Raw genomic sequence first — 13545 nt, forward strand, 5'->3', positions numbered from 1 at the left:
TGGCACGGTGGTTAAATTATTGGACTAGCAACTCAGCAGCCTGGATTAAGAATCCAGAAAGGAGTCCAGAATTCACTCATGTTCATCGAGGGCAGAAATCTGCCATCCTTTCTTGAAATGGCCTACATGGTTCCAGACAGGAGGACAATGTTCTTGACTGTGAACTGCCCTCTGAAAAAGCTGACCAGCCACTCAGTTGCAACTTAACCACAATGTTAAAACAGAATAAGGATAAAACTAGATGGACTACCCAGCACCAAATTCAAATATGGTAGCCGAATCAACCTTCCAATTCCTCCTCACAAACATCTAGGGACAGGCATCTAAATGGAGGGAGTTGTCCCACCAACTAGTCAAGCAACAGCGTGATACAGCCATTTTCTATAGAAAACGTGCTAGACCCCCCCACCCCATTCACTATCTCATGGTATATCCCGTCCAACTGGACGGACAGTCCCACCAAGGCAGCAGTACAGCAGTAAACAGAAGAGGTGGGAGGGAGTACCCTTGGTGGTCCTCAACATTGACTCCAAAACCTTCAAAAATCTCATGGCATCAGGTCAAATGTGGGCAGCAAAATCTCCTAATTATCACCTGTTTTCATCCCTCAGCTGGTGAATCAATGTCCCACCACTCAAAGACCAACCATTTTCCTCTAAAGACCTGTACTCTAGAACAAGTTGTCTCTCTAGCCAATTTGCTCCAGTTTAATTTGCTATTCACAAAAAGCACAACAAATCTAATCCAAGTAATTATCCCCCAGTCATTCTAATCTCAAGCATCAATGTGATGGAAGATTGACAGTGCCATCAAGCAGCACTTGGCAATAATTTGATGACCAGTTTGGATTTTGACAAGGCCACTCATCACTGAGCCTCACCACAGATTTGGTTTAAACATAAACAAAAGAGCCAAATTCAAGAGGCAAAGTGAGAGTAACTGCCCTTGACATCAAGGCATCATTTAATCAAGTCACCCTGGTAAATCTGAAGCCAGTGGGAATCGAGGGAAAAAAAACACTTCAGTGGTTGAAGTCATACCCTACACAAAGGGAATTGGTTGCAGCTTTTGGAGGTCAGTCATCCCAGACCCAGGAAATTATCAGGAGTTGTTTAGGATAGCGTCCTCAGCACAACCATCTTCAGCTGCTGTATCAATGATCTTTCCATCACAAGGTATGAAAACTGCAAAATTCACTCCCCAACAAATGAAGCAATACACACCTGTTTACAACAGGACTTGGACAACATTCAAGTATGGGCTGATAAATGTAAAGTCACATGCCACAAGTATACCAGGCAATAACCATCACCAACAATGGAAAGTCCAACCATCAACCCTTCCTCATACATCCCATGCTTTAATAAATACATCCTCAATTTTTAAACTTTACATCTGTGCTTCCTCATACTAATCAGGTAGTGATGGGGAGTTATCTTAATGAACTGCTGCAGTCCTTCTGATGAACGTACTCCCACAATGCAGTTGAGTAGGGATTTCCAAGATTTAGACCCAGTGACAATGAAAGAGTGGCAATATATTTCAAAGCAAAGAAGGTGTACAACTTGGAAGGGAACCTGCCACTGGTAGTGTACCCATGTGCCCATTCTCATTGCCCTTCTTAGTGTAGAAGGTCATAGGTTTGGAAAGTGTTTTCAGAGTACAAAAACAAGCAACTGTTGTGCAGTTTATAGCAGCACACACTACAGCTGTGTGGAGGGAATGTATGCTTAGCGTTAGATGGGCTGCCAATCATGTGGGCCACTTTGTCCTGGATGGCATTGAGCTGAGTGTTCTTGGACATAGCACAATTCTGCTCAGTATGACGGACATCTGTCCAGCTCTGCTGGTAGAAGTAGGAACTTTATGGGAAACTCACAAACTTTATTGACAAATAACTATGAATGAGGGACACATTGTAATGGGTTCAGGGTGTGCATGCTACTTCAATGTCTTGTGTACAGTATTTCCCAGTCTCACTCAAGGCCAGCAAATTAGATAATTCTCTGGAGCTCCCCCCACCAATTGCATTCTGCCTACCCTTTAAAATTGCTTGGGACTTGCATAGAGTGATCACTGGCCCATTTTTCTGCCCACAATGGCTTAAAGCCACTCATAGCATGGTGGGGTGGGTAGATGGGAATCAGGCTGCATAAGCTTGGTGGGGTGTTTCCCAGCCATGCGGTAGCACACCATGATCCCTTTCACCTTCATAGCAGCCCTGTGTGCTTCAGAGCTGGGGCAGGCAGAAAGAATGCACCAAGATCTCATCCACAGCCAATGTGCCAATGACATGGTAGCTGCCATCAATAAACCTGAAGGTAGAGGTTTCACACGATTCAGGGCTAAAACCACCGACAATTTATTAACCAGTGTTAATAAAAAAACCAATTCCATGATTTTTGTTTGTTGAAGGTTATTCAACTTGCCACTGGCACACTACACAGGAGTACGTAAAGAAAGGTGGTCAACTTCCAATTTCTGAGCAACTATTCGGTCATTTACCTCTTGCAGTTTTCAGGATTTTATTTACAGATTTCAGCCGTTTTCTGCATTCAACAGCACTTGCATCTTAAAAGTACTTCATTCGTTATGAAATTTTTTGGGAGAGAAGAAGATTACAGAGTTTACTAAATAAATACCTAAATTAACATGCATTTAAAAATTGCCAGACTGACTGAATCACTTTAATTTGCAGCTTGGGTAATTGGTTGCACTTGCTGCAGACACAACTTGTATTGCAACATTCAAGTAAACAGTATTGGGACACGCATGGTAGTGTAGCGGTTAGCATAACGCTATTACAGCGCCAGCGACCCAGGTTCAAATCCGGCCACCGTCTATAAGGAGTTTGTACGTTCTCCCTATGTCTGCGTGGGTTTCCTCCGGGTGCTCCGGTTTCCTCCCACATTCCAAAGATGTACAGGTTAGGAAGTTGTAGGCGTGTTATGTTGGCGCCGGAAGCGTGGCGACACTTGTGGGCTGCCCCCAGAACACTACGCAAAAAGATGTATTTCACTGTGTTTCGATGTACATGTGACTAATAAAGATTATCTTCTCTTATTTGTTCTTGATAAGGACAGAAAATGCTGGAAATTTTCAGCAGGTCAGGGCACCCGTGGAGAGACAGAGTTAAAGCTTCAGGTCAATAACCCTTCATCAGGGCTGGAATATTTCCACTATTTTTTGTTTTTGTTTCAGATCACCCATTTCTGCAGTATTTGGATGTTGAATGTTTACTCCAAATACTCATCGGTGGATGGATGAATTTTAATTTTGAAATGGTGCATTTACTCAGAAACCAGGGATTTTATTTAGCAGGGTCATCATATTTTATGTCAAGCTTTCTTGGACATTAAACCAAATCCCCACCTGTTTACTTAGATCTGGTGGCAACAAAATGCATAAAACTATTCTATGAAAAGCACCAAGATCACCAAATATCATAGCAAACCAAAACCATATCACTTATTCAACTTATTTTTGCAAGGAAAGTTTTTTTTCCAGTTTATGCTCAGATTGCATCTTGCAAGGTATCAAGTCACACCATAACATCTAGATGACATCAAATCAACATTTAGACCAAAATCGTTTACTATCTGCACATATGCTGCCAAAATTTTCATCAATGCTTTTGTTATCTCCAGGTTTAACCACAACACCACCCTCCTAGTTGGCCTCCGGTCTTCCACATTCTGCACTCCTTCCCCCAGAGAGCATCCAAAATTGTATCCTAATTCATTTCTGTCCACATGATCAATGACCTGCACCAGATCCTTGTCCACCATTACCTCAGTTTTAAAATTCTTTTCCTCCTAGTTAAGTCTTTTTATGGCCTAGCTACTCCCTTACTAATATCTAACGGAGGGACCTAGGAGTACAAGTACATAGTTCCCTGAAAGTGGCATCACAGGTAGGCAGGGTGCCGAAGACGGCTTTTGGCATGCTGGCCTTCATCAGTCAGGACACTAAGAATAGAAGCTGGGATTTTATGTTGCAGTTGTACAAGACGTTGGTGTATTGTGTTCACTTTTGGTCACCTTGCTATAGGAAAGGTGCCATCAAACTGGAAAGAGTGCAGAAAAGATTTAAGAGGATGTTGCCAGAACCTGAGGTAATGGCTTATAGGGAGAAGCTAGGACTTCATTCCTTGAAGTGTAGGAGACTGATGGGTGATGTTATAGAGGTGTATAAAATCACAAGGGGCATAGATTGGGTGAATGCATGGTCTTTTTCCCAGGGTTGGGGAATCAAGAACTAGAGGACATGGGTTTAAGGTGAGAGGGGAAAGATTTAATAGGAACCCAAGGGGCAACTTTTTCCATGCAGAAGGTGGTACATATATGGAATGAGCTGCCAGATAAAGTGGTTGAGGCAGGTACAATAACATTCGGATAGGTACGTGGATAAGAAAGGTTTAGAGGGATATGGGTCAAATGCAGGCAAATAGGAGTAGCTTAGATGGGCATCTTTGTTGGCATGGACAAGATTGGCCGAAGGGCCTGTTTCCATGCCCAGTGACTCCATCTGCCACCTTACAATCCCCTAAAACACTGCTGCCCAGAAATTGCACTGCACCACATTTTTGAATGCTGATAACAAATAATTACAATGAAAAGGGACTAACTGCAACTGTGAAATTGTCTTTGAATTCTCTGCATTGAAATATGCAGAGAAGTATCTCCCTACCATGTGACCCAAGCCCAGGTTTACCTCATGTCCTTTGTCCACTGGAGAGGCCTTGCCTGCTGCAAAGCCTGTTCAGCTGTACACATTATACCGGAAATCCCCAGCAGTGGGTCCATGAAAACAATGCATGTTGGCACACCTCGAATGGGCATTTTAACATCTCTTAGCATGCACCTTACAACTTCTAGACACATTCCTCAACTCTAACACAATGATCCTCATTTTCACTGGCAGCCATCTGCCCTCCAACCTCTGAAGGAGTTGTTATTTTAGGTAGGGGATTTCATAGCCTGTACGTCTAGTTCCATCTTTGACTTGTAAACAAGTTTTTGTCTAATGGCACTTCTAGAAAACACTAGTTGCAAACTGCAAGCTATTACTACTGTAAGTTTTCAAATAAAATATTTTTTTATAGTGGGCAACTCTATTTAAATTCAGAGTTAATAGTGAAAGACTGTCTCTACTAGTTGACAGTATTGTAGTTCAGCTCAAATTCTGGGCTCGGGCTCTGTTTCCTTCCTGCCACGTGGACTGCACAGCTGTGCATGCTGAATCACAGCAGTAACGGCAATTTTAACTCTCCTTAAAACATCAAAGATATCTTTTAAGATGATTGCTTGATGACTGAGAAACAAGCAGAAAATCTGTGCACACCCAGAAACTTCATGAAGGAAGCAGTAAAGGGGATATTGTTTTTCTAATTCTTAAAAATAAAAACCATGTGTAGTCAATATACTAAACTTATAGAACTACATAATGTATTGCTGCTGGACTAAATCCAATTAACTCAGTAATAAGTTCAGTTTCAAATTACAAAGGGAATAGAGAGACTGAGGTTCAGGGTATCGGAGCTTGGACAAGGGAAAATGAAGAATGGGATGTGCATTAGCTGTCAATCTGTGGATAGCACCAGTACACAAGTAGGAGCAACAAACGGAAAAGCAGCAGCTACCAGAGGGCTGAGTGAAACTTGGCAACACTACTCTGAACAAACAGTAAAATACTGTTTCTACTCATGGACATGTGGAGACAAAGACTGAGATCTATCACTGAAAAGGTTATGAGGGAATACAGAAAGAAGCTTCTTGAAAGCGAAGTTATTAAACCAGGAGACACTTCATAAGGCTTTTGCAGTAAATAGAGACATAATGTTATGGGGACAGGGTTAAGTATAAGGCAAGAAGTTTGAATGGCCATCTCATGCACTGTAATTTCTCTTTTAAATCAGGACCAAGTTAGAAACATGACACTTAGAACAGTGTGGCCTAAACTATATCATGTTTAAACTTGGAAAAAATTAGGAGTGGTACTGTTGATCCTTCGCTTAAATTTGAGGATGTTTGGAGTCCATTTATTCAATATTTTCACATGATATAGATCCCCTTATAATAACCTTTCAATTTAGAGGAACGGAGCTGATGACATAATATTGCTCTGTTTCTATTGAGAAATTTTAGTCCAGTTTTTTTTTGTTTTTTTTAATTTTTTTTTCTTTAGCTTAGTTTGGTTTGATATATTGTTTATAATTTTTCTTATTGTTTTTTTTTTCTTTTTTTATATTTTATAACAAATCTTTTTCTTTTATATTATATTCATTCACTAACAGATCATTGGATCTACAGATTTTTTTTTATATTCTATAGTTCTTTATGATTATCCATGTCATGATTGTTCTCCTGATCTCTTTGTATTACATGTATAAACATTGATATATTAATCTGTATTAATTTGAAAACTAATAAAAAGATTGAAAAAGAAAGAACAGTGTGGCCTGTGGAAAGCACCCAAAACAATGGGTCCTGATGCCATTTGAGCAACCCGATTGGTTCTGGTCAGTCTGTGCTACTGTGCAAATTGTTAAATCCAAGCACACGCCTTTGTGACTCTTCAGTTCAGAGTTAACACATTCACATAGAACACAAGGTAATCGGGAGTTGGAACAGGACCAATAAAAGCAACACAGACTGCTGAGGCTGAACACACTTGGCAACTGAAGTAATGTGTTACAGGGAGGACAGAAAATCTGCAATCACCTGGCTTCTCCTGATCCACTAGTGCTATAAAAAGCAAAAATATGAGAGTGAAATCAGCAGCAGTGTTCCTAAATTATTGAATAGGGTCTTTTAGAAATCATGTCCCATTGGAATCTTAATCATTATTAAAAATGGAATCAATAAGATTGCCATGAACTTTCCTTTCTCGGGATTGAATACTTTATACCTCTGCTACATAACAAGTTCACCACACAAATCAAAATTGAGCAAACCAAAGTAATCCATCCACCAAATTACCTTAATTGCATTGTGCAATTCAGAGACGTCATACTGGAGAGGAGTCTTCATAAGCCCAACAATCACTTTTTCAAACTTCCCACCCAACTCAGATTTTAGATCCTCAATGAGATCCTGTTGGACACAAGGTTGTTAGCACACAGTGTATTCTTTTAAAATAAAGTCTCCATAAAGATTCAAAAGTAAATACAGTTACATAGTCTCAGCTTCAATCCAATACATTCCAACAGCAACAGAATAAAAATCTGGAAATCACTTTCAGAATGGATACAAGTCATGCTTCAAAATGATTAACACAAGAACTCAGGACAAATAGATTATTATTAACAAAGATAACAAAACTTTGGATCCAACAATATTCTAGCTAATCACTAACACGATGCACTTGTAAAGAAAGAAACAAATACATGTTAAGCTCTTAATCACAGGAATAGTGCTCTGAATTCTTATTTTTAAGAATTGCTGCTTCTTTCTCTCCCCCCCCCCACCCGCACCCCCCCCCACCTAGCAAAGGGACTTGCAACTTATTAGCATATTTACGTTACTTAACTCCCTCTCCAGAACCTGCAACTCACCGACACTGGCTAAACAGATGGGTTTGCAAAGATTGGACACAAGTTTCAAATTTTTCCTCCCTCAGAATTTAACACCTATCCCACCCCCACTCTTTGTTGGGTATCATAACTCCCTTCATTAATTCAGTGGTCAATTGGAATTCACGGCAATTTGGTGGCAGCAACAACTTACGATCATAAAACAGCAAGTCATATACAGTATATGAAGAATTTTGCAGTTTGCAGGAGGACCTTGGACCTCAGCTCACAATGATTTCTACCATCAAGGAATATCTGCCTTTTGTATTAGGACTGCTGTAATCACACTGATGGAGAAAGATTGTCAGCATCTTCATTCTTGCTCTATCACACAACAGCAAAATGGTAAAAGGAGAACTAGATGGACCTTAATGTTTCTTTTTGTCCAACAACTCCAATTTTCCATTGAAATCCACTAAACCAAGTTCAACAGCACAATGAAACATGCACATAAATATTTTCCTACCCTGCCAAAAAGAGTTTTGTATTGAAGAGAGATTTTTATACGCTGATTGCTGCTCCTGGTAGTTAAGATGGAAATAATGGCACTTTCATCAGTACCTAAAGGATACAAGAAAACCAGAAGCCTGAGAGTCATATGCATTAGGCACAAACACAAATCATAAAAACTGTGAAGTACTTCTATTATTTTAAAACCATGATTAGAACATTCACAATTTCACGAAGTTAACGGAATAAAAGCCTGGTTTACCCAATCTATCCCCTTAATTGCTGAAGCCCTGGTCACTCTGTTAAATATCCTCCATATCACTCCAAGAAAAGTAAAATGTTTCCAAGTTCAATGCATAAAACTGAATACATCACAACTTGGTGCAGTTGGAAACCTTTTTCCTGATAACTCTGTCTTCACAGCATATAGTAAGAATTAATGACAAGGAAAGTTTAATTTTTCCAAGTATATAAATCTTCATCCACTACACAAAATAAAAATCTATAAAAATGGATTAGGATACCACACCCATATAGAGCTCTGTCAGAGCAATTAAGATGTCTTTTCCCACTGTGGTTTGATTTGGAAGTGGAATTTAGCTTGTGGGATATTACAGCCTTATTTTAGAAGAAGACTAAACTTTGTAGAGTTAGTATACATTCAAGATTGATGCTCCAGTCCAGAATGAGGGAGTGCTGCATTGTCAAACTGCTATCAATTACATTTTAAAAAAACTAAAAAAAAATACATGCTAAATGTTCAGCAGATTAAGAAGTATCAATGAAGAGATAAACAGAATTAACATTTCAGGTTGGAGACCTTACGAAAGGGAAAAGTTAAAAGTTATAAATTGTTTTCTTTGAAGCAAACAAAGAAAAGTCAGTGAAAAGGAAAACCATTGCCAGGGTTAAGCAGTTTGTCTTAAGAGAAAAAATTGGATAGGTAAAGTTGTATCCACTGGAGTTTAGAAGAATGAGAGGGGACTTGGCTGAAACATAAAAAGTCCTGAGGAGTCTTGACAGGCTGATGTGGAAAAGTTGTTTTTGCTTATGAGAAAAATCAAGAACTAGGGGTCATGGTTTGGAAATAAAAACTCACCAATTTAAACTAGGAGGTGAGAATTTTTTTTCTTCTTGTAGGTTGTGCGTCTTTGGAGCAGTGGAAGCAAAATTTCTGAATATTTTTAGGGCAGAGGAAGATGGATTCTTGTTAAAACAGGGGGGTAAAAGATTATAGGGGGTAGGCAGGAATGCAGAGTTGAGATTACAAATCAGATTAGCCATGATTGTGTTGAATAGTGGAGCAGGCCCAAGCACTTTACTATAGCTGCTAATTCATACATTGTATTGGGAAGGCTACAACATGCATATTCAGTGGGCAAGATGCTGTTCCTTGAATTTACAATCTTAATTCAAACAGAGCAAGAGCTCAAGGCAGAAGTCAGAATGGTGGTGGAACAAAGAATTAAAGTGACAAGGAAAGGGTCATCTCGGTAGATTGAACAGAGGAGTTCTATGAAGCAATCACCCAATCTCTGCCCTGTTGTCTCCCAATGTAGAGGAAAACATGAATCATCAGCACAGAATGCGATGTACTAAACTGGAAGTACAGGTAAATCGCTGCTTCACCCAAAATGAATATCTGGGTCTCTGTACAGCAGAAGGAGACAAAAAGGCCAGGCATTGCCTCTCCTGTAGGTGCATAGGGAAGTACTATTACAAGGCAAGTGGACGTTGATGAAGATGAGAGAGTAAACTAGAGTGTCCTGAAGAGAACAGTCCTTTCAGAATGCTCAAAGGGAAGGGAAGGAGAAAATGGGTCTGGTGGTGGCATCCCAATGGAATGGCAGAAATGATTGGATGATTCATTGAATATGGAAGCTGGGGGTGTGGAACTGAAGGACAAATGAGAATTTTATCCTTGTTCTGGGTAGGAAAGGGGGTGAGAGCAGAAATCCAAGCAAAAATCCAGAAAGGCATATTGGAAACACTGCTGTGGAAACTGGTATGGGCAGAACAGATGCACTGGAGACAAAAGTAGAAGTTAATACTCCTCCTTCAACCACCACCTAAACAGAACAATTCATTATTCTCATTAAAATTTAGGGCACTTACAAAATGATTTCCCATGCATGCATGAAGGGCAATGAACTTCAAAGTATTGATGAATGATGACAAGGTTACAGAAAAGTGTAAATTTTGTGACATTTCCAAGATGCAATGTTATCATATGCAACCCACTTCCTATCCCAACGTTGAGCATAACCATTCTAGGTTGCAATACATTGGCAAGTATCTTGAATGCCAAGATACAATAGGCAATATACAGCCCGAGTTCTGATGATCAACCAAACAAGCATGAATTTTAGTCACTAAAGAGAGGGCAACTGCGTGGAGACAAATGGACAATCAAGTGCTTATAAATGTCTTCTTTACATGCATTATAAAACAAACTTAACATCACCAACTACAAGTATCGTGGCTAAAAGAGCAGGTAAGAAGCTGTATATCCTGCAGCAAGTGGCTCACCTCCTGACTCCTTGGTCTTTCCACCATCCACAAGGCACAAGTCAGGAGTGTAATACAGCACTCTCCCTCTGGTTGAACGAGTGCAGCTTCAACACCATGTAGGATAAAACAGCTCTCCCAATTGGCACCCCATCCACCACCCTAAACATGTAGTCACTCCACCATCGTTGTTGCTGTGTTCAGCATCTACAAAATGGACTAAACTTACTTGCAAGTCTTCTTCAACACCATCTCAAATTTGGAACCCCAACCACTGAACATAACAGAACTGCATAGGCTTGAACACACTACCACCCCTAGATTTCACTTTGTCATACACTACCTTGACTTTATAACATCATCATTCTTTCATCACTGGGACTAAATCCAACAGCTCCCCACACAATAGAGTACTTTCTCCAGACAGACTGCAGCAGTTCAAGAAGGTCACTCACTACTACCTTCTGAAGGGCAATTAGCAATGGGCAATAAACACCATCTCCCCAATGATACCCACGTCATGACTGAATTTTAAAATTTCTCAGCCCATGAATGATGACAAGATTACAGAAGATCATTGTCCAGAATTTATATATTTTGAGTATTTACCCAGTCCTTTCATTGCTTTTCGAAGCAGCTCTGCATCATGATTTGCATCAAAGTTTGGGTAGTCTTTAATAACTCCTCGTAAAGCCTGCATGGTATAATGGAAAAAAACCAGTTACCAGAAAAAATGTCAACTATTAACGAAAAGATTACCAGAAAACACGTTTTTGTTCTTCAGTGCCTCGAAAGACAAATTTTTTTATATTATAGATTAACCACCACCACAATGATAAAGCTAATGAAATAGGAATGAGTAGCACTACAGGACAAGGGCATAATTTCATTTAATTGGATCAGTTTGCCAATATGCAACAGCAGTCCTTCAATACCATACTGCTAAAATATACAAATACTTTAGAAACCAAACACAGAACAACCTTCTTGCTCTGGTGAATTTCTGCTTCAGCCACTCAAACACACCACTATAATCTCAATTTATTGGTCACATGTATCCACAATCTGCTTCCCCAACATTCTGATCAACCACAAAGCAGCAGCGATGTGGTATCTTTCTATATTACTTATTTGTTTAACGTACACATACAACTTCTGATGCACATGCAAATATCAAACTACATCCAAATTAAAATCAAGTTTGAGCTATTTAACCATTTTAAAAAGGGAGAAATACAACATTGCCTAATTAGGGCAAGAAAAATATGCATGTCAAAAAATGCTGGACATCCAAAATAAAAGCAGAAAGTGCCAGAAATACTCAGCAGGCCAGCTTGTGGAAAGAGAAATAGTTAACATTTCAGATCAAAGAAATGGAAAGGAGAAAACAGCATTAGTTTTAAATTACAAGGAAGATGGGCAGTGGGGAGGGATAAAGGGATTATTTATGACAGGGCGAGGCCAGAGTTACCGTGGAGTTAACTGGTGGTCGGTGGGTTAACGGCAGCAGATAGAGAGTGATAGTAAATATATATATATATATATATAAAAATATAAAATAAAGGAGTGTAAAGTGGTTAAAAAAAAAGTAGGGTGTTGAACATTCCCAGGAGATCAGGGTGTGTCAACAGAGAGAGAAAAACCAAGCCAATATCACAGATGGATGACTGAAAGTGGACAAGACCAGTTCTGATACTGACAGACAAACCAAATTACAGATTATAAAATCTTCCAGAAGGCTGCAACGTGCACAAATGGAAGATGAGGTGCTTCTCAAGTTTGCGTTGTGCCTCATTATGAAAGTGGGGTGAACCACAGACCAACAGATCAGAATGGGAGGAGGATAGAGAATCAAAGAACAAAAACATGTATGTTTTAAAATGTAGGTGGGTTGTTGGTGGTGGAAGGCTGAGGCACAAAGAAATTTAATTTTATAAAGCCAGTGAGTTTTCAGCCTCTTTCTTTCGAAAGTTTATGACTTTTTCCCCAAAGAATTTGGAATCAGTTCAACATTGCAATTCATTTTTATAAAAAGCAATTCAGTTTAACAAAGTACTCACTGGAAAATTAAAGTCTGACTTTGTCTCACATGACTTTGAGTAGTCAATCTGATTTTACTGAAAGTAAACCTATAGGAGCGGTTTTGAGAAGCTACCAACGTCATAAGTACAGTTAGAAGTTACTAAATTTAATTATACCGTACAAAAAGGCAGCATTTTATAGTTTGTTTTTGTTTTAAAGAATGACTTACCCTTCCTTTCGATGCCATTTTTCCAGTCTGGTCAAAACAAAATAAAAAAAACAATTTTGTGAAGTAATCATAGAAGTAAAGTTTGTAAAATGTCACTCCAAAGTTTCTTCTGTGTCATCATTTAAGTGTTTTGATTAAAATGTGCAATCAAATTTTAATCTAGACAATTTTCAATTTACTTTTTAAAACGATGCAGAAATATATTTTCCACTACCCCGCCCCAAGAAGTAGCCAACATACTTATACTGGAGATTTGCCTCGTCGCCTCCCGCTGCTGAAAGCCCTCTCAGTTCCACACAGACACGGCTCAAGTAAAGAAAACGCACTAGACCGATGAACTCACACTTTCCAAAGTCGACAGCAACCGCACCCCGTGTCGGAAACACTGAATGCTGGGAATTGCAGTTCAATCCTGTTCGAGTTGTAACACCGCTGGAGTTCGTTCTGAGCTTCCACTCAAAGCATTATGTAAGTAAACAGTTGACCAAAAGGATGAAGGACTGGTTCTGTTTATACATGAGAATCTAACCGTTTCAGAACGTGGAAAATCATTACTTTGTTTACAGCTCTAGATATCTACTCGACAGATATTCATTGTTGGCAAATGTTGTAGACTTCTATGCCATGCACTTGCCCCTCACTGCACCAATTCACCCATCAGTTCCTGATCTCCAGACCACCAACATGACCATCCGCTGTTGGCCCCACAATTGCCCAAGTCCCAAGCCCTGATCTCCTAAACCCCAATCATTGGCCAAGTCAT

At 39.6% G+C, this 13545-nt stretch overlaps 1 protein-coding gene across 1 annotated transcript in view; it reads right to left on the reverse strand.

Moving 5' to 3' along the window:
• The window catches only part of LOC127583394 (annexin A5-like), a 38190-nt gene extending 25040 nt beyond the window's left edge, over positions 1–13150 (reverse strand). The window contains exons 1-5 of the mRNA XM_052039339.1: positions 13023–13150; positions 12783–12809; positions 11141–11225; positions 8040–8134; positions 6981–7094 (exon numbers count right to left, since the gene is read on the reverse strand). Coding sequence (XP_051895299.1) covers positions 6981–7094; positions 8040–8134; positions 11141–11225; positions 12783–12800 — 312 coding nt within the window. The 5' untranslated portion in view covers positions 12801–12809; positions 13023–13150. The remainder of the gene's footprint in view (positions 1–6980; positions 7095–8039; positions 8135–11140; positions 11226–12782; positions 12810–13022) is intronic.
• Between the last annotated feature and the right edge of the window lie 395 nt (positions 13151–13545).

This window comes from Pristis pectinata, chromosome 2 (assembly GCF_009764475.1).
Source record: "Pristis pectinata isolate sPriPec2 chromosome 2, sPriPec2.1.pri, whole genome shotgun sequence".
NCBI lineage: Eukaryota > Metazoa > Chordata > Chondrichthyes > Rhinopristiformes > Pristidae > Pristis > Pristis pectinata.